At 42.2% G+C, this 24,120-nt stretch overlaps 3 protein-coding genes across 12 annotated transcripts; 2 read left to right on the top strand and 1 right to left on the bottom strand.

Annotated features, from left to right (window-relative positions):
* rab3c (RAB3C, member RAS oncogene family) lies at positions 1-11,890 on the bottom strand. 2 transcript variants are annotated; one of them, XM_003446067.4, is made up of 5 exons: positions 11,722-11,890; positions 9,825-10,046; positions 6,168-6,286; positions 2,567-2,691; positions 1-2,376 (listed from the first exon to the last, which is right to left on the bottom strand). In XM_003446067.4, exons 1-5 carry the CDS (start codon positions 11,737-11,739, stop codon positions 2,186-2,188), a joined length of 675 nt encoding a protein of 224 aa, XP_003446115.2. In that variant the 5' UTR covers positions 11,740-11,890; the 3' UTR covers positions 1-2,185. The 2 variants fall into 2 exon arrangements, with proteins under 2 accessions (XP_003446115.2, XP_005452164.1); XM_005452107.4 differs by lacking the exon at positions 11,722-11,890 and adding an exon at positions 11,072-11,324.
* Positions 11,891-12,310: 420 nt separating this feature from the next.
* si:dkey-190g11.3 (protein N-lysine methyltransferase FAM173B) lies at positions 12,311-16,682 on the top strand. Of its 8 annotated transcripts, none has more exons than XM_003446135.5 (7): positions 12,311-12,451; positions 14,407-14,580; positions 14,748-14,756; positions 15,359-15,463; positions 15,562-15,702; positions 15,780-15,830; positions 15,928-16,670. In XM_003446135.5, the coding sequence occupies exons 2-7, from the start codon at positions 14,413-14,415 to the stop codon at positions 16,114-16,116; spliced, it is 663 nt and encodes a 220-aa protein (XP_003446183.1). In that variant the 5' UTR covers positions 12,311-12,451; positions 14,407-14,412; the 3' UTR covers positions 16,117-16,670. The 8 variants fall into 8 exon arrangements, with proteins under 8 accessions (XP_003446183.1, XP_005452163.1, XP_025752677.1 ...); XM_025896892.1 differs by having other exon boundaries at positions 12,347-12,451; positions 14,139-14,580; XM_019365895.1 differs by lacking the exon at positions 12,311-12,451 and adding an exon at positions 12,458-12,832 and having other exon boundaries at positions 15,928-16,682.
* A 1,554-nt stretch (positions 16,683-18,236) lies between these two features.
* On the top strand, positions 18,237-23,415 carry plk2b (polo-like kinase 2b (Drosophila)). 2 transcript variants are annotated; one of them, XM_013271868.3, is made up of 14 exons: positions 18,237-18,466; positions 18,569-18,676; positions 18,776-18,892; positions 19,206-19,335; positions 19,507-19,690; positions 19,907-20,105; positions 20,204-20,375; positions 20,577-20,671; positions 20,964-21,096; positions 21,258-21,338; positions 21,471-21,630; positions 21,781-21,910; positions 22,062-22,172; positions 22,339-23,415. In XM_013271868.3, exons 1-14 carry the CDS (start codon positions 18,281-18,283, stop codon positions 22,528-22,530), a joined length of 1,998 nt encoding a protein of 665 aa, XP_013127322.1. In that variant the 5' UTR covers positions 18,237-18,280; the 3' UTR covers positions 22,531-23,415. The 2 variants fall into 2 exon arrangements, with proteins under 2 accessions (XP_013127322.1, XP_005452157.1); XM_005452100.4 differs by having other exon boundaries at positions 18,238-18,466; positions 20,228-20,375.
* Positions 23,416-24,120: the final 705 nt, after the last annotated feature.

The raw sequence follows: 24,120 nt of genomic DNA, 5'->3' as shown, positions 1-24,120 counted from the left end.
GCCCGCAGATAGAATTGGATTTATTTCCTATAATCTCAAAAACATACTTCTTAGTTTGCTTGCACTCCAACAAATAAATATATTCAGTTATATGTAAAGACATAGTGTTTTAAAATGACATTTTTACTAGAGTGACTGTTGGGCTGAGGCTAACCATCCCTCTATGAAATGAATGCGATCATTACAGTAATTTATTTCATGGCTACTGGCATCAAATCATAATGTCACACACATACACAGATGTGTACACACAGGCGCTTTGAACTAGTTCATGTGTTTTCCTATTCTTGGCATTAGTAAAACAGTATGGCATATGTCATGGACTAAGTTTTCTCCCTGACTATCTGTCACAACAACACTGCATTTTGACATGATAATACAAGTTCGGTCAACAACCAACAGTTAGCAGGAACAGCATATAGTATGTGAATACATTTGTACAAAAGGTATACACAAACAGTACACTATATTACGTAATTTGTCTCTTCAATATGGCAGGTACACGCACACATACACACTTACAGTCACACATTCAGTGGCCGCAGTTACTGAATGAAGCACATCCTCGGGTTTTACGAGTTATTCTGACCTACTGTCACTCACATACGGCAGCTAGGGTCATTGTACTCGAGGACGGGAGAAACTATGTACAGGGTATATTTCATAAAATATTGCACTTATTGGCCCATTGCATCTCACGGCGAACGCCATGACAATGCTCCTAAATCTGTAACACAGCGTGATATATACAGTATCTTATCATATAAATCTACACAGGTATATCAGGACTGACTTCATGCAATTGTTTAGAGCTTTTATTCAACTATGTGACAAACAACCGACGATGTGAAAAGAACTGTAATGTTTTGGCACAATTTTTTTTCTTCTAAGACTAGCAGAACTGAAACTTTTCTGGCTTTTCAAACAACCTACGACGTTTCTATTACATGGAATTAACATTAAGACACTAGAGTACGGTATATGCCCGCTATGAGAAGTTTCCCTTTTTACATTGTTGTCAATTTTTTCAGGGGGTGGGGTAGGATGGAGGACTTCATTTTATCATACAAACATGGAATTTAAGCATGCTGAGTCAAAACTTAAACATATTTTAATATATGGCTGTTTATTCCATGACAGAGCTGATCATTTGTTGTGTATCACACACACTGAGCTGTGCTTTGACAGTAAGAGATTTTTCCTTTAATGGAATGCTAAATTATTGTTTTCATACGGAGCAGGGGATGGTTAGGTTCGGGTAAGGCCTATCTTAAAATAAAACAGCACACATTATTGAGTTTTTGGCAGCATGCTCATTGGATCGAACTATAAAAGGGTGTCTCGGAGGCTAAGCACAAGGAAATGGTTGCTTAAGATATACTTATTAGATATACTTAGAGGAATCACATCTACAGACAGCGGAGGGTGGAACAGTACTCACGTCAACGTTACACATACTCAATTCACTCCAACAGTAAAGCAGGACAGAGGGACTTACAGAGGCCGTATTGGAGATGCTAAAAGGCCACTTTTTTCCAAGGTAGATGATTTTAAGTTGGCGAAGTTGCAGTCGGACATGATACTCGCATTCACGCAAACCCGCAGTCACTTAGCGTGCAGTCACACAACAGCCATACGCACACACGTTACACAAAAGAAAGCCGCTACATCCTATAGTGCACTAAATCATAGATTTGGCAGCTTCAGGAACCTATAAAAGGAAAAAACATACTGTACAAAAACATAAAAAATAAAAAGCTTATTAAAGCACTCACTGACTATCCTTCAAGGTATTATTATTATCATCATTATTATTATAGGTTTTAAAGGTCTTAAGGATTAAGTGTACAGTGTGAACTATTTGCAGCCTATCAAACATACTTGGTTTGTAACCACACTAACTAGCCAAAGAATGAGAATATGGTGTCTGTGTATTCAAGTTATACTGTAATGTTATGCATCTTACAACAGCCACGCTTGTTTTCCTGGTTATTTGCTCTTGATATAAGGTGATAAAGTTAAGAGATAATAGGACAGCTTTTTGTAATTCTACTACTAAACGGGGTTTGAAGTGTAGTCCAGGGGAAAGCAGCACTATAGCAGGAGTGATAACGCTGAGGGAGAACAATTTTTTACCACCTTACAGGACCTGTGCTGCTCTCCTTCTGCTCCCTGACGTGGCTCACTAACAATTGCAGCCGGGCTGCTGGAGGGGTGGAGCGCTGTCTGTGAGTTTGGCAGTGGGCGCTCCCGTGGTGACAGCCGGATCAGCGTCCAAACTCTCAGACATCTTGTCGCAAATTAGGTCGACGAGACGCTCAAAGGTCTGCTTCACGTTGATGTTGTCCTTGGCGCTTGTCTCAAAAAACTCGAAACCTTGGGATCAGAATGTAGAAATAACCGATTAATGATCACAAGATAAATGTGGGGTGTTTTTGTTTGTTTAGAACAAGCTTTGACTGTCTGTACAAAACAAATAATTGTCAAAGGTTTTTCTGCAAAAACCCGACTGTGATGCAACCCAATTTAAAAAACACCAAGTGCTGAATGTTGCTCTGAGACCCACCCAACTGCTCCGCCAGCAGTCTGCCATTATCCACCGAGACCACTCTCTCTTCTTCCATATCACACTTATTCCCAGCCAGCACCACCTGCGCGTTATCCCACGAGTAGGTTTTTATCTGGGTTGACCTGCACGTAATCAGAAAGAAAACACAACAAAAATACATCACATTCACATTAGTGCTGTTTGCCGGGTTTCTTAACAGAAAGTGCTAGAAACAGATTCTGTGCCACTTTTTTATTGGACAGGAAGAAAGGGCATGATGTAAATCTGTCCACCATTTGGGCCGGTCATGAACAGTGATTGCATCTCCTTTTGTTTAGCATCGCGTCATATCTGAGTCACTGATGGCATTGGGGAAAAGTGGGTCAGTGAGAGCTCTGTTCTGAAAACTTGTAGTCACTGTTGCTGTAATGTAGGTCATTATTTCTATTTTCTAGATATTTACAATTTATATTTAGAAAGCTATATAGCTTTTTGGCTTTAGTCACAAACACACACACGGGAAACATGGTTTCCATTGTTAAAATAGTTTCGTGAACTGTGTCAAGTGTTAATATCATTACATGCTAATAACAGCATCCACATGAACAAGGATTTCACAGCAAATCAGTGAGCTGCTTGAATGGCTCTAACCTCTGCAGGCTGCTTGCAATCTGGGAAGGAATTTAAGGAACAAATTCCTCCCGTGGTGTTGCAGTTTTGACAGAAAGTAGGGCAGTAAACACACCACAGGCTGAAAACAGGAGAGAAGGAGCCAGCCATAGAAAAAGGAAGAAACAACATCTCAGAGAGAGAGAGAGAGGGAGAGAAAGCAGCGTGATGTCGGCACGCCGCTGCTCTCTGTCCACTTCTGTCTTGTTTTATTGCTTCAGATGTGGGTCAGTCTGAATCTACGTGCAGGTATTATTCACCGACCAAGAAAAAAAATAGCACTTGTCTTTGTATCGCATTTAACGAAGCAACACAAGTAATTAAGAGGTGTTAAATTAAACAGGTAAGTGCCTTTTTTCCTATTGCTGTCCAATAATTATTTTATTGGATTCTTAACCAGTTGATGTCAATCTCACATTTTCCCTCATTTTCCTATGACACAGGCAGGAAATGAGCGCGTCACAAGCTTTAGTCAGCCACTGTCAGGGAAGCAGCCGTTGCCTTGGCAACCTCTATTTTTTTCCTCCAACCTTGTCACAAGGAACAAGGGAAAGAGAAATCAGAGCTGAGGCCTGTGGTAAAGGCAAAAAAAAAGGATTCTGGTTATGTGGCAGCTAAAAAAAAGAAAAGAAAAGGAGCCTCTTCTTTTGTGTACGGCTGATGGATTTGTGCACCGTCTGGTGAACAAGTTCACAGGTGACTCTCCTGGATGGTTGCTGCGAGTGACACACTTGGCTCCATTAATTGAGATACCCATCACAGACAGTGCTCAGACTGCAGCACTCTATTAAAGTGTCAAGCAGGCCTTAAAAGAATAATAGGTGTGTCTGGCTCTGAGCTCTCTTTACAAGAAAGCCTTTCTTGCTTACAGTAACAGAAAAATCGCTTGAATACCAATCAGGCAGATGATATGAAGCGGTTCCTGCTGAAGTACAGAACCCCAGCAGATTTTTTAAAAACATTTCATTTCCAGTTAAACAACAAATATGTGTTTTTTTAGATTAAACACTTAACAGCTGAGTGACAGGGGCGGAGAAGACAGCGGCCTTACAGTAATGGTGTTTATCATACAAGTCACACAAAGCCACACAGAATTTCTCATGCACCCCACATAAAAGTGGGGTGCATGAGAATTTTGTATAGCCCAGCTGAATATGATTTAAACCTTTGTACTGTAGTTCCTTTAATTCCAACAACATGATCCAACTGAGAGACCGGAGATGAAGACTTTCTCCAGGACCTTGGAAATTAAAGAGAGTTTAGAGATGAAGTTTGAAGTTGGATCAACTGCAAAAGTGCTGCAATATTTATAACTCAGTGCAGCTGCTACAACGTTTACATCAAACGCATAAGCCTCTAATGATTCACAAATCTTCCCTCTCAAAAATGCACAGTTTGAGTTCCCGTAATCTCTTTTGGCTGGCAGTGGGAGAGGCTGGGAAAGTGCAAGAAACAGTGTAAATAAACTACAAGATGTTTCCCATCCCAACATTTTTGTACAGTCAAGAGGAAGGATCAGCAAAATGTAAACCAAAAGACATGTCAGGGGCGGTGGATCTGATGTTTCAATGCATCTTTGATGCTGTTGTGCTGTAATGGTTAGGCTAAGGAGAACTTCTTCTTGCTAGAGTGAAAATTCTAACCCAAAAACCCACTTCCTGATTCGACGAAGCCTTCTGAGTCCTGTTTTAGACATGGGTGCATCATCATAAATCACAGATATTTGGACTTGGCTCAGACTTACTGTTACACCCCGCAGACACTTGAGTGACTCATGAATGGACCGCAGCCATGACCTTGACAAGTTCCCTTCCTTGATTCTTAAATCTGACAACAGCGCTGCAAACACTACATAACAAGCCTGTCAAATCTGAGACAGTGCTGTGGCCACTGCGAGGCCTTAGGAAAGGTAAAACAGCTCAGACTCACAAGGAACTCGAACTATCTCCACTAACAAGTTAGGTTAAGTTTATATCCATGACTATGTCACAGTCTTATCTGCTATTCCACAGTTGCGGTGTTGAATAATGGCAAGGAAAATGTCCCAAAATATGAATAAACAAAGTAAAGGTGAGACTTGACCTACGTCAGTGTCCTAAAAGCAAGACCACCAGAATTTAATCAGTCCATGCAAACAGTTGCTGCACACTCAAAGAAAGCGGCATTGCAAATGCATTGATATTCACAAGAGAGGAACAGAAGAAGTATCGATCATGTACAACATTAAGTCAAGTTTAGTTTATAGCACACTTAAAAGCAGCTGCTGACCAAAGTGTTGTACAGTTAAAAGAAGCAAATGACATAAAACACTGAACAAAAAGACAAGAATTTAAAAAGGAAAACATTTAGTGAGAAAACATGAGTAAAACAACACAAATAAAAATACTCAGAACTCAGTTTGATTTAAAATCTCAAGAATAAAAACGGATTTTCAAATGAAGCATTTATCTATTTATCAGAAGTTAGAGATAACTCCCAGGTCCTTGCAAAGGGCTTTTTATAAAATGTTAAAAAAGGTCAAAGTGGTGGAGGTGAGGGTTTCTAAACAGAATGGGAACATTAAAGGGACCCCACATAAAAGTGGGGTGCATGAGAATTTTGTATAGCCCAGCTGAATATGATTTAAACCTTTGTACTGTAGTTCCTTTAATTCCAACAACATGATCCAACTGGAGATGAAGACTTTCTCCAGGATCTCGGAAATTAAAGAGAGTTTAGAAACGAAGTTTGAAGTTGGATCATTTTTAGGAACAGGCTCCATGACAGCATGTTTAAAATCAGACTAAAGACTGCCATTACTCACATCAGCCTCAACACATATGAACTGCATGCATTATGAAAACAAACAGGCCTGATATGCTGATGTGATGCAAATGATATCCAGAATAAAAAGGACCTAGAGATAACACCTGTCACACAAAACTGACAAATATGGGCGGCCATAACTCACCAGTCCTGCACAGCACCAAAGGACTCCTCATTGGTGATGTCGTACATGAGGATGAAGCCCATGGCCCCACGGTAATAGGCAGTGGTGATGGTCCTGTAGCGCTCTTGGCCTGCTGTGTCCTGCGCACAGAAAACAAGATTTATCACTGCTGTGAGCAGCTAACTGCACTTTACACTGTCAGGTTCAGCCACATGCAACATATGAATAAGCCGATTGCGCAAACATGATTCAAACCGAGACACTTGCTTGGTTTAAATCAGATCAAGTTTGGAACATTATATACACGTGTTCACGGCTTCATTTACTGTGCCCATGATGCAGAAACAATCATTATACTAATTGCCTCACTGGTGATGCATTGATGAAGTGCCAAAAAAGAGCAATTCAGTTTTGGCTGATGTGATTGATTCTTTTCTCTCCTCAGTAATAATAGATAATCGCTCAGTAGTGTTGAATACTCAGTGGTGCAGGATTAAAAGCTCAGCTTTGTGACATATATTTCTTAGAAAAAGGGGGTTAAATATAGAAGTACAATGATCTGAACCTCAAGAAACCTGCTCGCTGTTTGTGAGTCTGGACCAAATGCTCAGAAGCAAAGCGAGTGATTGCACAGCATTTGAGGAGCAGCACACTGCACACAGATCGCCCTGGCAAAAGCAAGCGCTTGCTGCAGGCTTTGCTGTGAGATGTCAATACAGACAGATGAAGTTTGTTGTTCATGAGAAACAAAGAAAAACAGATCCGGACAGCTTTATCACGATAAATGTTCCTGTGATTGCTTAAATATGTGCAGACCAATTTTACACAAAGTTACATAACCAGAAATCCCAGTAAGATACTGTATGTTTACTGAGCTGTTGTTACACCCACAACAAGTGTGCTCACAGCCGTCTGTGAAACATGACAGAGGACTTCTGGCTGATCTATTTGGCTCTTGTTAAACAGAAGCCCAGAAGGCAGCAGTGGATTGTATTTGCCACAGTACTTTTGCTTTCTGTCATACCGCACATGACCGCAACAGTGCGCCTGTTATAGCCAGAGGACAGCTCTGACCTTCACTCCACAAAGACAGAGCTCGCAGCCTGCCGAGCTTCCACACACACCACAGCTCGGACCTTTTGTCAGTTGACAATGCTGCAAAAACGAATGCATGCAAACATGTGCATTTTTAATGTCAGCAGCTAGTCTGTGTGGTTCTGCATAAACAGCTTATTTTGACTGACTAACATAAAAAGGGGAAGATATGTTTCAGAAACTTGTTCACTCTCACTGTGCATATATGAAGTTATCCTCCAGTCGTATGAATGCTGGTGTAACCACAGTCTTGTTCCTTTCTTTCAATTCGAAGTGTTTTAGAAGCCTTTTGATTCTTGGCCGAGTGCTTGACAATGACCTTTGCATTTCAAGGATGTTTTAGTGAGTTGCTTAAAAAGATGGAGCGAGAGAGGGAAAAAAATCTGCTTGAGTACAGAGAATTTGAGCTCCTTGAAAAGCTTCGCTTGTAGTCTGCAATTCACCAGAAATCAATCCAACAAGCTGACTGCTTCAAGTGGAGAGGGAGCCCGACTCTCTTCTTCATTGAGTGAAGTGAGTTTCTGTTTTTCCACTATGATGACGCTGCCAGCACTCTTGGTTTCATTCAGCTCAGCCTAATGCGACAGCAGGGACAGCTCTGTGATGCAACATGCAGTTTTATCCCTCAGCAGATTAAGGATGTGCATACCGCAGTGACATTAGCCAATACCCATCACCTTAGATGGGCACTTAGTGTGTGTCACAGCTCTTTCTTAGCCCAATTAAAAGCAACAGGCTGATTACATGAACGCGAGGCCAGTGATTTTCTCTCTGAATATGCTTGTCTGTGCTTATGATGGAAACACATTAACTCGATTAGCCAATTATTTGACTGTTCAAAGTCCGTTTCCACATCCTGACGAAGCGACTTTGCTTTGTCTCGCTATGTGATTTGCAGACGCCGAATGTCTGGGGGATCGCTAATTGCTGAGAAAGTCAGCTATGATGACAAACAAGAGAGCAGAACCTCTGAAGGAAAGCTGGCACTTGTGGCAATACAGAAAGAAGACAGAAAGTGAGTGAGAGGAAAGGAAGTCAAAGAAACAGAAAGAGAGCAAGAAGCTTTCTGCTTCTCCCCACTATCTCAGAGGTGTATTGAGACAATCTGGTTTCACAGCTCAGATGAACTCCTAATTAAACAAACTCAGACATTCTTCAGTTTCCCACACGTTCTAGAGAAGGTGTTGCTTCTGTTTCCTCTCCCACTGGGCGGCAAACTAACACTTACTAGTATCTTGTCAATGATGTTGAAGCTTCCATCTGTCTCAGTGCTTACACTAGAGTGTCAAACACATTATAGCCTTTCCTGAAGCTTTATGGAGTTAATTAAGCGACCAGCTTAATGCACCACACGTTTTCTAAGATCGTCTTCACACCTAAATTCTCCATGTTCTCCAATAGTCTAGAGCACAGCACCTTCTTCCTGTATTTACTTTTGCTGCGTCGTCCTCAGTCACATCTGGCCAGTAAACAGATTGACCATTCTCACGTGGTTTGCAGTGACGCATTTTGGTTCACTTGGAGTTCACTTGGATTTTTCTCTGTGTGAAAAGACATCAGTCACGGGGAAAATTTTACAAACTCATCAACTGATTTGGGAGAGTGTAAACAAATTAGAGAGAAATGTGAGAAATCTGTAAGAATGATGAAGAAATCACTAGAGATATGTTTCGGTGTGAATTGAGATGATAAAATTCAAACACAGAGCTGAAGCGGTTATGTTCTATCCAATATCTCAATTAATACCTTTGTGCACAGTTGTGTTTTTTTTTACTTTGCCAAATATAAAGCAATCGAATCCTCGAAACACAAGAAGATATGGACAGAGGTCAGGACAAAGTGATAGACTGACAGCCTTTTACAAACAGGGGTCATTCAGCAGGAAGACAAAGGTGTAGGGAAACGAGAGATTGTTGTATAGTTTTCATTTTGTATTTCCTTATGCTTATGAGTTTTGCCTCCTTCTGATGCTCGGGATTGGTTCTTTATTGTTTTGTTATTTGTGTCTTTAGTTGTAGTTTAGGTATAGATGACTTTAGGTTTATTAGTTCCCTTTAATGTTCCCATTCTGTTCCGTCAGTCTCATCTTTGTGTTGGTCTTTTTGTTTTTATCAGTTCAGTTGTGGCTCTTCCTGTTTTATTTTGCTAAGTGTTGCTCTCTGTGTCTTGTGTTGACAGCTGTGTTCCTCGCAGTTTCCACTTCCTGTATTACCATTTATATATTTTATCTCAGTCTCCCCTTATCCTTTGTCGAGTAGTCCTACTTGGCTGATGTTCCTAGTGATTACTAAGTTTTGGAACTCCTATTTTGCAATTCGGTTTATAGATTCTGGACTTTGTTTATGCCCTGGACTATCACCATTAAAGCTTGCTTTGGTGTTATTTCAGGTCTCCTGCGTCCTCACACAGCCTCAAATATGACACAAACTTTTGCCTGTGCTCAGATGGCATTACCTAGGAACCGGGTTCTCGAAGAGCGTTCCTGCTCAACAAAATTCGTCAAGTTGCTTCTTCTGGCTAGGTCGTCAGTGAAATATTTTGTGGCTCATTTCTAAATGTTTAATGCGTTTGAATATTTCATACCCAGATCTGCAGTTTGATCCTCTTGTCATTCTTGTACACAGTCTTCACTTTGAAGTCGATGCCCACGGTGCTGACGAAAGCTGAGGTGAAGGCATCGTCGGCGTAGCGGAACAGGAAAGACGTTTTGCCCACGCTGCTGTTACCAATAATCAGCAGCTTAAACATATAGTCAAAATTTTCCCCTCCCTCTCCCTTTCCTTTCGCATCCTGAGTGGTAGCCATCTGCAAAAACAAGGAAAGAGATTGGGGAAGGGGGGTTAATGCAAAGGGTCGGAAACATTTTTAGAAAAGTGCTTTACAAGATGGTTCGTATCTATTGACCAGAAAGTGAAAGAGAGTGCTGCAGACAGATGCAGAGTAAAAAGTGCAAGCTTGTTCTACGAGGCCAGATCAGAGGTGACAGAAGGCTGTGTAAGGCAAACCAGCATGAGCAGCACCACAAGCTGTTGTATCGATGACTGTTAGATAACCAGGACTTTAAAAAGCCTGATTTTTTCTGAAAATACTTTCTTTAACATATGAAGACATTGATGTTATGACAGAGAGAGCGAGGGCAATATTTCAGATTCAGATCTTTTAATGTTTAATTTTACACAACTCTGAGCTATTTAAACCTCAAGACTCACTGATTTTTTCTTCTATGAAGTTTTCTTCTAGAAATTCACCCCTGTTTGATAAAAACGTCAAATCTCATCCCATATTACCACACACTGGTGTTATACAAAGGGCAGAGCACACATGGATCTTTCACCTTAGCAGAGCATCTACCCAAACCGTTTCAGTGCAAGCTGTCAGCAGCCAGCGACCTCCGAGGACGAGAGTACTACGAACAGGACGACACCAGCACAGTCATATCCGCCTCCAAGGTGAATGTTCCGACAAAGCCTCTGTGCCAAACCTGTGCAGTTAATAAATGATGCCGGACCTCCATCACGCACAAGATCAGGGCTTCCGTTCGCTTCCGCGTATGAAACAACACCACCGAGGAGTGTTTTTGCAAGGACACAGTTTTGAAAATATCGCTGCAACGATGTCATTTACACGCACCGCATAAAGCAAGAAGCTCTGCTATAAAATTACACCCCGCGGATGAGCGAGAAGCCGCATGCCAGCTAGTGTTTCGGCGACCAATTCTGGGCAGGTCATTTTTATCTATCAATGAAATTCTTCCACACAGTTACGACTATAAGCTACAGAAAAAAAGAGAAGAAGAAGAAGAAGCGTTGAGGACATTTATGTGAACAAACCTGTTTTTGGAGGCCTCGGTTCTATCTGTATCTGGCCCTGTTTTTTTGTTTTATTTTTTATTTTAGCAGAATACGTTTTCTTTTAAATCTATATTTATATATGTATATATCTGAATCTAATGCGGGCGCTGGTTTTCTTCCCCCCTCTGCCTCTCGCTTTCTCTCTGTGGAGCTCCGAACAATTTCAGCACCTGGGAGCTGTCCCCTCCGATCTGGCACGCGCCCGCCTCTCCCCCTCCCCTCCACCCGCGAGCTGACGAAAAAGGCTGGCTCGCGTGAGCCGAGCAAGAGCACACGAGGAGGGTGGAAAAGCGGGTTTCGTGCGTGTCTGTGACGTCACCGTCACCCCATAGACGGGGGTTGTAGTTTTTGCTACGGAAGAGAGCGGAGGAAAACTGCAGCATCAAAAGAAGAGATTTGACTACATTACTCAGCATGCAGCTCAGTCCAACTGTCAACAACTGAAATATTTAGAGAAAGACAGAAAACCTTTGTAGTTCACCCTTTGACGGGCGTCAGAATAACAGATAACAGTAGGCTATGTCGTGTACAGACGCTCCCTGCCATGCAAAAGCAAGAGTGCCGGGATAAAAACCTTTTATGTGTATCTGCTATAGTTTGCCTATATATTTAAAAATGGAGAATCTTACCTTCCCATACAAGTCCATTCTATTATCAGTATTTATTCAAATCTTTGTTTTACAGCTCTCTCTTGCATCCAATAAACTCCCGGCTCAGGAGCATAATTTCGTCTTTTTTTTTTTCAGGAAGCAAATATAATAGCCTCTCCTTTTGCGTCACTGTCGGTCGGTTTTTCTGCCGTCCCCCCGCCCATGAAGCAAAAAAGCCCCACTTCAGAGAACAAGCGGCTGTGCAAATAAGAGCCGGCCGCTGAATGCTGATGAATATTGTTATTGTGGACCTTTCGGCTCAATGCGTCTGGGATGAGGCCGCGGCGGAAATGAACAACAAAAATCTTTGCAATTATAATCGCGCCTATAATTAGATGGAGCAGAGAGATTCACAGCTGAAATGTAGGATCGTAATTAAACACCTGTTTGAAGCATTTTAAACACATTTATTTTTATATAACAGCCTTAATTAGAGGCTTTTTTACGCGTTCACACCTGAATCCTAAGTGGCTTATCTTATACTATTGCGCCATGCGATAAGCAGCACAGACCCAGGAGGCATGAAATTACTGTGGAGTACAACTCGGATTCAGTCAGAGTTCATTTGTCAGGCAGTAAGCAGACGTTTGATAGGGCGTGCGTGAAGTGCGTGAAGCGAGAGGGCGGGACATGCTGACTGAGCGCTGTTTGACTGGACGATCTGTGCGTGCGTGCTGCTGAGTGCGCAGGAGACGAGGGGGAGGGTCAGGTAAGGTAGACAGACTTAACTGTCAACAATATTTGAGTTTTTCAGGTATTGTTAGAACTTTACACATTTCTCCAGTCTACATACACACAAACACACGAACTGTTTCTGTCTGTCCTGCTGTGAGTGGGTTAACTGTGCATGCGCTTGCACCGACTTCATCCAGAATCTAAAACTCTTCTAATATATCTGCGTGTCTGAAAGTAGCTCTTTCGGGATAGTTTGCACCGGTAAAACTCCTTGTTGTCGAGAATAAACAGGATTGTTGCTTCGAGTAGTTTCGATGCATGACCTAAATGTTGTCAATATTTTTTTTCTAGAAGGTTTGTGGGCGAGTAAAAGGTCACTGTAGCCCCACCTGCTGTCGGAAACGCTGCTCTGGTGGTATGTGGTGTGGAAATCAGCTTGCTTTATAATCTTAATAGTGATACGAGGAATTAAGTCGTTTACAAAGAGAGAATTTGAAATTATTCTTTATGTTGCTTTCGTGAAATACAAGAGGTCGATAGTAAGATTTTTTTTATCATTTTATTTTTTTAACAAATTCTTTTTAGATTGTGTAAAATATATAGTTTAAAACATATAAAGATTTTTGCTGTAAAAGCTGAATTCTGTGTTTTAAGGCAAACTCACACCATGATCATTTACATACCCACATGGTAACCAGTTTCTTTAAAAAGGTGCCTGATTAATACACATATGTACACTCGATGTATATATGGAGCATTTCAGAATCCAGCAGGTAAGCTGGGTCAGGATGATGGTCACTACTGGTCTTAAGTTTTATTGTCCAATGAGAAACTGCAGTACAGAAAGGAAGTCATTTAAATTAGAAACAGTCTGTTTATTATATAGAATATTTATTTATGAAATGGAAAATGTCGAGCCAGATAATCACAGTGAATTTATTTAACTATTTAACAATTTGTGTTGTCTCTAACTGCTCTGATAACCACAGTGCTGCGCAAAAGCCTTGAGCCACTCCTTTTTCCTTTATATTTTGCTTGGAAAATGGAAAATAGACACTGCAATTTGTTGAAACGTGTGCAAACATGTATGAAAATGCAGTATATAAGGCAAAAACAGGAGTTTGTACAATTCTAATGGGCTTGAAAGTCCATGTTTGGCATGTCTTCTTTTATTTTTCAGCATATACTGAACTCTTGTAGATGAGCTTTCTGGTAATTTGATTACATAGTCTTGAAGTCTTAATAGTTTTCCAGGCTTCTTGAAACGCTCAAAGCTCTTCTTTCAATGTTCGCTGCATTTTGTTCTGTTCTCTGTCAAGATGATCCCACACTCATTAAGTAATGTTGAGGTCCGGGCTCTGGGGAAACCAATTCATGACTGACAGTGATCCACTGTGTGTCTTTTTCTATTCATGCTTGCTTTTACTTTATTAGCAGTGTGTTTGGGATCATTGTGATGCTGAAAAATGAAGCTGTCACCAATCAGATTCTTTCCAGAATGTGTTGCACGGTGGATCAAAGTCTAACAGGACTTTTCTGCATTCATAATTTAAGATTCTGACACAATTCCCAGCATCACAGGCTGTAAATGCAGCTCCAAACCATGGCAGAGTTTCCACCATGTTTTTTTTTAGATGGCTGTAGACACTCACTGTTCTCCTGATCTCCTCTTGTGTAATTTGTCATACCTCAGCCTTTTCTTGCTCTTTTCCTTCCTTAAGAATTGCTTCTAGACAGCCACCCTTCCACTGAGACAATTTCTGATGAGGCTGAAGGACCAAACCACTATCACAAAAATTCTTCTGAAACCCTGTATCTTTATCTGTGTTTAAAATAATCAGTATTACTTAACATGAATAAATCTGTTTCCTTCTATTACAACAAAGAGTAAGTTACTCAGACTATCTCACATACAAGTAGCATTTTTTTTCATACAGGCTGCCGTAATATTTCCACTTATTTGCTGTATTTTAACCCCTCCTGCCACAGTTTGCCATGGAAGACTCCATTGAAGTAATCCTGCAAAACTATAGCGGGGTCTTCCCTACCAACAAACCTCATCCCATCTTCTCAGCCTGCACAGGCGCTCTGCTTTCAAGCCTGTACGGATTATGGAGCCTCTTCACCCTACCGGGCTTCCGCAAAATCCCATGGAGGCTCAAGGTACCCGAGATCGCCCTGAGGTTTAGGGTTTTATCTACCTGCTCTGACTCACATATCAAATGTTGCATGTGTGAAATCAGATCAGTTCATCATGAAACATAACTTGCACATTAACATTGATTTGCTTGCTTTGGAGCATAAAGCTCCATGCAACAAATGTGGAAAAGAAGACAGCGGTAAGTCTAATCATGATTGCCTTCTATGGAGAACTGCACCGTGATCTTTTGTTAATCTGAATATGCTATATTTTAAATTGCTTTTACCAGTTTACCTCTTATATACGAGTGTGTGTATGCATGTGTGTGGTTTGGATTAATGCCATGACTCCAGCTATAGCTCAAATAAAACATGTTATGCTAGGAGAAAAATGGTTTTGTACATTGGGCAGATTTAAAGTGTTTACCATAACTGGAAACCAGAGAGTCCTGCTGAAATTGTAATTTGGAAGATTATTGTGAAGCAGTTAAACTAACAGTGAGTGGGAGAGCTGACTCAAGGTTATACTCACAGCAGGCTTGACTGTTGTGAAGAGAAGTACATTTAATTTGGAGCTTTAACAACTGATGGAAGCGAATTTGTATTTTATTTGGGATATTTCCATGTCAATTACTTTGTAATGCATGCTGTCAGTTGTGCAATAGGGCAGCGTTGAAAAGGACAGTCTTGAGACATCATTATCCTCCCTGTTCAAGCTTTTATATTAATTTAATAGTCCTGGAAAAATACCCTCCTGCCTATCATGTGTACTGACTCACTGCACGTTTGCACTGTTGTCCAGGTGCCCTATTTGCCCTCCAGTAAAGATCAGACAGTGAACGTGATGAAGCTGCTTGAGGGTAGATCAGGTCGCTTGGCAGATCTGGGATCAGGAGATGGAAGACTGGTGAGTGAGTGTACCTGTCTTAGAGAAAAAGGTATCTGCAAATATGCTGTGAGTTGAATCAGTGAGTGTTTTGGAAATACCTCCTGTTTGCTTGCTAGGTATTTGCGGCCTCTGCTGCTGGTTTCCAGTCCACAGGCTTTGAAATAAACTCCATTTTAGTGGCATATGCCAGGAGCAAGGCCTGCTGGACAGGAGTCCCCTCCAGTCAGGCAGTCTTTGTTAAAAAAGATTTCTGGAAGGTAAGACTGCCATGGAAATATAGTCTTTTATACTTGGTAATAGCTGTAATTTGACCATGTTTGTCTCTTGCTTTTAGACCGATTTGTCTTCATACAATAATGTGACAGCGTTCCTTGCTCCGGGAGTAGTGAGTGTTTTTTTTTTTTCCCGTGAAGAATGATTTCTTTCCTTTGCTTTCGGTCATTTGATGCTGTGCTAATTTGGCTTTTCTCGCTGGTTTACAGATGGAGGTGCTCGGAGAGAAGCTGTTGAAAGAGCTTTCAGATGACGCGCTTGTTATCGCTTGTCGCTTTCCTTTCCCTAACTGGCCACAGCAGTCATTCGCTGGCTTCGGACTTGATCAGACCTTTGCTTACGACATCAGCACCGTGCGCTCGTACCTTAGAAGCGAAGCAAAAACAGCAGTGCAATAAAATTACAGCACTTTCTAGAATTGTCACTCAAAACAGCACTGTACCCTCCTGGGACTTTGTTCTTTGACAGTAAGTGCAAAATAATATGATAAGAATCCCAGACAAAGAGAGCATAAATTGGTAGTCTGGCAGTTATAAACACTGACCAGGAGAGATCGTTCAAAGAAGTCTTTGAACATGGAAGGACTCTGACTAGGCAGCAAAATGTCAGGATGATTTCACCTGACGCGTGTACTATTTTTTTAAAAGTCTTTGCACTTTCAGAGCCAATAGAGTTTAAGCCATAATGCTGAAGCCCTTGTTGTAAATGTTATCATGCTTCACTATAAACAATATGTTTGTGACTGACTGCACCTCTTCTCGAGAGCTCTCACACTGCAAGCCATTTATTTCCAGCATCAGCACTAATAAATGTCCTCACTGGGATGCTGCAGGAGAGAGACTGTGAATAGTTTTGTTTCATTTTGGTTTTGTGACACTGACATTAAATTCAAATGCTGTGGTTTCTTGTGTGTGTAGCTTTTCTAAAATAAATGTGTGCGGCCACAGCTGGAGGTCAGGTTTAAGATTGGTTTGTTGGGTCTTTCGACACTGCACCTAGTTGTTATGGTCCGCACAGGCACGCCATAACTGCAAGTGGTAATTTGAGCCCTTTGCAATACATGGGTGCATGCACTTTGTCTGTTTGTTTACAGCAATCTGAACAACATGTGTTGGAGTATTTCACTTTTAGGCAGAGAAGAGGTGACGTTTATGTACTTGTCTTTTCCGGTCTTTCTGCTTTTGTTTCAATTCAATTCAGTTTTATTTATTTAGTTTTCACAACAACAGTCACCTCAGTAGTATTAGAAAGAAAACCCAACAATCGTGTGACATCCCCCCCTCACGAACAAGCACTTGGTGACAGTGGAAAGAAAAACCTCCCTTTTAACAGGAAGAAACCTGCAAAATCAGGCTCAGGGAGGAGCTGGCCATCTGCCATGACCAGTTAGGATTTGAGGGGAACTGAGGGAAATGGGACAGAAAGGCAAACTATGGGAGAGAGAGCCAGAGTAACAATTGATAATGATAACTAAGAAGGATTCAGGGTCACCTCTTCCAGCCTTAACTAAAAGCTTTATCAAAAAAGAAAGTTTTAAGCATAACCTTAAAAGAGAGGGTGCCCTCTTAATCCAATCTGGGAGCTGGTTCCACAGAAGCGGGACTGAAAGCTGAAGGCTCTGGCTCCTATTCTACTTTTAAAACCTCTAGGAACCACAAGTGAGCCTCCAGTCAGAGATTGAAGTGCTCTGCTGGGGTGTGTGCTGTGAGGTCTTTAAGATAAGACAGGACCTGATTACTTAACAATTTGCTTGTGAGAAGGATTTTAAATTGAATTCTGAATTTAACAAGGAACCAATGAAGAGAAGACCGGAATGGATACACATGAGGTTGGGTTTTTCAGCCTTGCACATGGATGAATCTGGTCTTTCTACTGCCACAGGCAAATGACTCTGAAAACAACATTTTCTACATCTACAGATACAACCGCTAACCAACTGAGTGAAGTCCCACGTGTCACTGCTCAGCTGGCATGCACTACATTGATAAGCATACTGCAGGTCCCAAAGGCATGTCTGAAACCCGCATTTTAATCTGAATAGTGTCCAAAATCTCCACCCGAGGGCGCTCGTGCTCCAACCTGACCTCGGTGCAGAAAGCGGATGGTGTGAGCCTGAAGAGAATACAAATGATTCTCCTCAGCATAGTGGATATGTGCAAGTATATGTTTTTAAAGGGGCTGTTTATTCGATGAATTCGGATTTGATGAATTAAATACTTAACCTACAGCACGATTCTGTCTTCATTATCAAACCGTATGCGACTGCTTATTAATATATCTATATATCTATCTATCTATCTATCTATCTATCTCTCTCTCTCTATATATATATTAGTTAAAAACCCAAGTTTCGCACGGCGCTTTACATATTTCCATATCTGTGCCACCACCAACACAAACGTACATGTGAGGTAATCGATAACAGCCAGACCCCGTTCTCTCATGCCCGTGACGTCAGAGAGAGGGCGGCAGACAGGGGGAGGGTTGAGTGCCAGAGTATAAAGACTCCTGGCCGAGCTCTCCGGGCTCCATTCTGAGTTTTGTACGACAGACCTATAACTGATGGAAGTACAGAGAAGCGTCGGGCCCCAACAGACAAACGGCAGCGCCATGTGTGAATCCACGCAGAGGTCCTGCGAGCCTCGCCGAAAGAAAATGGATGAGCGCAGTGCACCCTCAGAAATGGCCAGGATAATCACTGATCCTGCCACGGGGAAGTGCTACTGCCGTGGAAAAGTTTTGGGAAAGGTAGCGCAAGCATTCCACCGTTTTTTCTTGTTACTTTTTCCCTCCTTGGGATTTGCCTAACCCGAAGACAAAACATGTTAACAGTGTTTTTCCTTTTTCCAGGGAGGATTTGCTAAATGTTATGAGATGACCGACCTCTCCACCAGCAAAGTTTACGCAGCCAAAATCATCCCTCATGCGCGCGTCTCCAAACCTCACCAACGGGAGAAGGTAAGCGCGCAACTCCGATCCTTGAGCGCAGTGATGTTCAACTTATATGTGTTTATATATATCTATATTTAAAACATGCTTTGTCTTTCCTTTCGCTAGATTGACAGAGAAATTGAGCTGCACAGATTACTGCACCATAAACACATCGTGCACTTTTATCACCATTTTGAGGACAAGGAGAACATCTACATCCTGCTGGAGTACTGCAGCAGAAAAGTAAGTGCTGTTTTTTCCACATGCTAAATTTGAAATGACTTTACTGCCGCCGTGTTTCTAATGTGAACAAGACCTGCATTGCACCCAAAATCCAGCGAGGCACTACTTGGTATTCAGAATGTGCCCCACTCTATAAAGAGCTTTACTGTTTTAATTAACTGTCGAAAGTAGAAAACTTTAATGTGTTACCACGGGGTTTGAAATTAAGGGAAGTAGTCAAGTGTGATAAGCTTTTCTGCACAGAGGACAGTGCTTATATCTTGGGAAAGCTCTATAATTATTTTCATCTCTATGCTTTGTTTTTTTTTCGCAGTCATTAGCCCATATCCTGAAGGTCCGCAAAGTGCTTACTGAGCCAGAGGTGCGTTATTACCTGAGACAGATTGTGTCTGGACTGAAGTACCTGCATGAACAAGAAATCCTTCACAGAGACCTGAAACTTGGTTAGTGATACTACAGTGCTGTGCATGCTCTTTCATTGTGTGCAGGGAGAACATCATTCCTTGTAACTAAACTTCAGTCTGTACATCTAAAGAGGATCTGTACTGTGCTCATGCTTTGATCCTGGCTTGAATATCAAATGTTCATCATCTCATTCCCTTTCTTCCCGACAGGTAACTTTTTTGTGAACGAGACGATGGAGCTGAAGGTCGGGGACTTTGGTCTGGCTGCCAAGTTGGAGCCAGCGGGAAACAGGAGGAAGACGATCTGCGGGACTCCCAACTACCTGTCCCCTGAGGTTCTCAACAAGCAGGGCCACGGCTGTGAATCAGACATCTGGGCCTTAGGCTGTGTAATGTGAGTCGGATATCTATAAATCGAGCATTAGGGAACTTCAAAAGGTTTAGTAATAAATTATTAAGAAACTATCTATATTGGCATTGGGTATCATGGACAGGCATATTCTTGTCTTACTTCTTTCACTTAGAAATATGTGATATGTGTGATAAACTACCCATGCATCTCCTAAGGCATAAATAGCTCCCTCACTCAATGCCCTCTATCCTCCTCCAGGTACACTATGCTGCTGGGCAGACCTCCTTTCGAAACCACCAACCTGAAGGAGACATACAGGTGTATTAGAGAAGCCCGCTACTCCCTCCCCTCGTCCCTGTCACCACAGGCTAAGCAGCTAATCGCCAGCCTGCTTGCCAAGATGCCAGAGGACAGGCCCAACCTGGACCACATTCTGAGGCATGACTTCTTCACACAGGTTAGACACCATTGCCAACTCTATGTCACTCTATGTTCAACACTGTAAATGTCACAGCGTAGGAGTTTAACAATTACACCCCCCACACTTCCCACCAGATGACCCACTTTGGTTCTTCACAGGGCTTCAGTCCAGAACGTCTGCCTGCTAGCTGCTGCCATTCAGCACCAGATTTCCACGTCTCTAGCCCTGCCAAGAGTTTCTTCAAGAAAGCTGCTGCTGCGCTGTTTGGTGGGAAGAGGGACAAGGTCAAGTACTACGAGACTCTGAGTGAGTATTGCAACAGCATTTAAGTTCTCATTGTATCACTCGTCACACTAAGAGTTTGTATTTGAGTCTGAATTTATGCTCGAAGCACGGGCATCATTACACCTAGCGTTAAGACTGAGTGTGCATGACACATTTTATCACCCTTAACCTAGTCATGGAGGTCATCCTCTCATTGTTCTGCACTCCTTTTGTCCTTCATAGATAAGTTAACCAAAGAGGAAGAGGAGATCTACAAGTTGCAGCATGACTTGGAGAGAACTGCCATCAGCCAACAGCACAGCAAAAAGGTGTCTGAGGTAAGAATTGAAGACAGGATATTTGCAAGAGTGTGGGTGATGTTGCAGGTAGATTAATCATAACGGCAGTTAAATAGATCTGAGATATCACATTGAGGAGAATCCAGTGAGTCATTCTGGGGCTGTGCCGAAACTTTATAACGAGCACATTTTTCCTGAACACGCTAAAAGCACTTATTTTCAACCTTTAAGCCAACCTCTTTGCATCTGTGGGTGATCACTGAGTCATAGTAGGAAGGGATGATCTAAACTCACAGATTCTAAACCCTGTCGTCACTCATTCCCACCTCAGAATGGAAGTCTACTTCCGCCATCTGCCGAGAGCCCCGTTGCCCCGGCAACAGAGAGCCAGTCCCCGACGACGCAAGACACCATCCGTCTGATCGTCAGGGGGAGTCTGGGAAGCTGCAGCAGCAGTAGTGAATGTAAGTTCACCCACACATTTAACAGATCGCAGACAGACTGGAATTATTCTTTGATGTATTATGGAAAAGAAATCAGTGTTACAGAGAGCTGCTGCCATAGCTAGAGTGTTCAGTACCGTTGTCATGTCAAGCTGACTGAGCACCTGTTATTGCTCCAAAAGGCCTGGAAGACAGCACGACAGGGAGTGTGGCTGAGACTGTTGCAAGTGTGCTGAGGGGGTGTCTGGAGAATATGCCTAAAGGTGAGCGAACTAACAAAGCCTTGACCTCTACATGCATGCCTTAGCTGCAATTAATAGATACATTTAAGCTCACTGTTTCATTATACTTTTAACTGTATTCTAATCCTCCTCCTCTTTCTGTTCACCCTGCAGCCAGTGACATTCCTCAGGGCTCAACCAGCTGCAGTCTTCAATGGGTGACCAAATGGGTGGATTACTCCAACAAGTACGGTTTTGGATACCAGTTATCTGATCACACCGTGGGAGTTCTCTTCAACAATGGCACTCACATGAGCCTCCTACCCGACCGAAAGTATGTATTCTTTCTCAACGCCCTCCCTTAAATTTCAAAGTTATTAGTCACAACATTTACTTGTCTAAGCATGCTGCGGTTATCATGTCAAATCTTTCAAAAATGTCACCTAACCGAATCTGGCCTTTTTTGTTTTCTTTTGGGTTTCAGGACCATCCATTACTACGCAGAGCTGGGCCAGCGCTCCGTCTTTCCCACCTGTGAGGTTCCTGAACACTTTGTTGGGCAGGTCACTGTGCTTAAGTACTTCTCCCATTACATGGAGGAAAATCTTATGGATGTAAGTAAAAAATCGTTGTTCCTCCTCTTCTTTATCTATTTTTTAAGATTTGTTATGTTGCTGTTATGTTCCTTTTGTCGTTCCACACCCTGTAGCCTTAGAGACGTTGCAGCTTGTCTAAACCTGATGTGCTACTCTTTTGCTTTCTCAGGGCGGGGACCTTGGCACTATAACAGACTCACACATGCCCAGACTTTACCTGCTGCAGTGGCTCAAGTCAGACCGCGCCCTCATGATGCTGTTTAATGACGGCACTTTCCAGGTAAACACACATTATCACAGGAGCTTAGCCGCTGCTGGGCATGCTCAGTAGAAGCGTAGTTACAAGTGCGATGCATGGCACCAAGGAGCTTTAAACCACAAATCAAATAGCCAAAAAGATTGTACTCCAAACTTATCAGTTTTCTTGTTTGTTTTTATCTTCAAAGGTCAACTTTTACCACGATCACACCAAGATCATCCTGTGTTGCCAGAGGGACGAGTACATGCTGACATACATTAACGAAGACCGCGTCTCCAAAACCTTCAAACTTAGCTCCCTGTTGAAGTCTGGCTGCTCTACTGACCTGCGGGAGCGCATGGTGTATTCCCTCAACATGCTTCTGCAGAGATGCAGCTAAACCCACACAGAGCGTGTGCTGGACAGACGAGCAAACCTACCGAACGTGTTACTGCGGTGGAATAAGGATGCCGAAAGAATCCGTGGAAGACGAGTGGATTTCAAGGATGGATTTGAGCAGAGTAAATTAATCCAGCGGTGCGGTGTCATAATCACTCGGGCACCAGTGTGAGATGTGGAAAAAAATAAAAAAGCAAGAGACTGAAAGACTGAGAAACTGAAATGTAGCACAATAACTGTGGATGGAAAAGGGCTGACTTGTATGTGGATTGTTGGAAGGAGAGAAAGGAGGGCGTATGTTGGTACGAATGCGACCCCCAAGTGTTTTATGGGGATGGGGAAAGAGGGATATTTGGGAAGTAGAGAGAAATGCTGGGCTGGCACCAGCTTCACTGTATAGAGTATAGCTGAATTAATCCAGAGGGAATCCATATATTGATGCTCTGAATGTCAGAGCCTGACAGTGGAATAATGTAAATGTTGTACAGCTTATGTCGCGGCCAACTCACCAGTGCAAAGGAATTACTGGCTAATATGTGAGGATGCTACAGAGTTTGGCTGCGTGTATGAGTGAGTGTGTGTCTGAGTGGGAAGGGTGTAATGTCACACTAACTTTAAAAACTGTGATTTGTTCTCTTTACTGACAGATGGGTTCAGCTTATTAAGCTGAGAACCAAAGGGGTGATATGGGGGAAGGGGGCAGGAGGAGAGAATGACATTAAAAAACCAACAACAAAAAAACAACTAAAAAACTAGTACCATACATCCTCTGAGGATCCCTTAAGAGCCATTATCACCTGGGTAAAAAATGTCCTGCATAACTTATTGTGTAAAAAAGTGCAGTATTTATTTATTTAATAAACAAGCTTTTTCTATTAAAAAAAAAGAGTACTTGTCCTTTTTTTGGGGTGTGGCCACAGTCAAAGATGTTCCCAACATCAGCCAGTAGGTTGAATGTAAGCTTCACCCCACTGCCGTGCATGTGCATGGGTGAATGTGAAGTGCTGTAAATTGATTTTTAGAGCCTTGCTACGTTAAAAGATAGTATACAAGTGCAGACCTTTCACTGTTGTTATTTTCAAACTCCCTGAAGATCTTCAGATGTTTCGTGCCGCTACTCTTTCTGAGAGTGGCCTTAATAATAGATTAGGGACATGCCATGTATTAGGTTTATTCTCAAACATACTTGGGGGAGCGGGGGCTGCCCTTGTTTCATAAAAAAATAAGCGGTTCCTGTTCAGTGTGGCGAGAATTAGATTCAAACTAATTATGCCCATATCTGTGCAGTGGTTTGGGTCAAAGCAAGTATTTTATCTTCCCTATGTTTAAACTTGCAGCAGGAAATGGGTGCAGTGAGAGAGATGGGTTGATAGAGGTTGTGTTTACAGCGCAGTTGTTTATACCGTGGTTCAAGGCCTCTCATTTGCTGAGTTTTCTTCTGCAGTGATAAATGAAAGATGGCAAAGACTGTGCAATATGGCTGGCATGTTTCAGAAACACATGGGTTTGTTGGATTGTTCAGAGGAAGAGAAGGAGGGAAGACATTGACAGTGACATAAAGCTACGAGGCGAGACGCAGAATAGAGTTGGC

This window comes from Oreochromis niloticus, linkage group LG12 (genome assembly GCF_001858045.2).
Source record: "Oreochromis niloticus isolate F11D_XX linkage group LG12, O_niloticus_UMD_NMBU, whole genome shotgun sequence".
In the NCBI taxonomy this organism is placed as follows: Eukaryota; Metazoa; Chordata; class Actinopteri; order Cichliformes; family Cichlidae; genus Oreochromis; species Oreochromis niloticus.
Note: the sequence above shows the minus strand (reverse complement) of the source record. Positions and strands in the feature narration are given on the sequence as shown.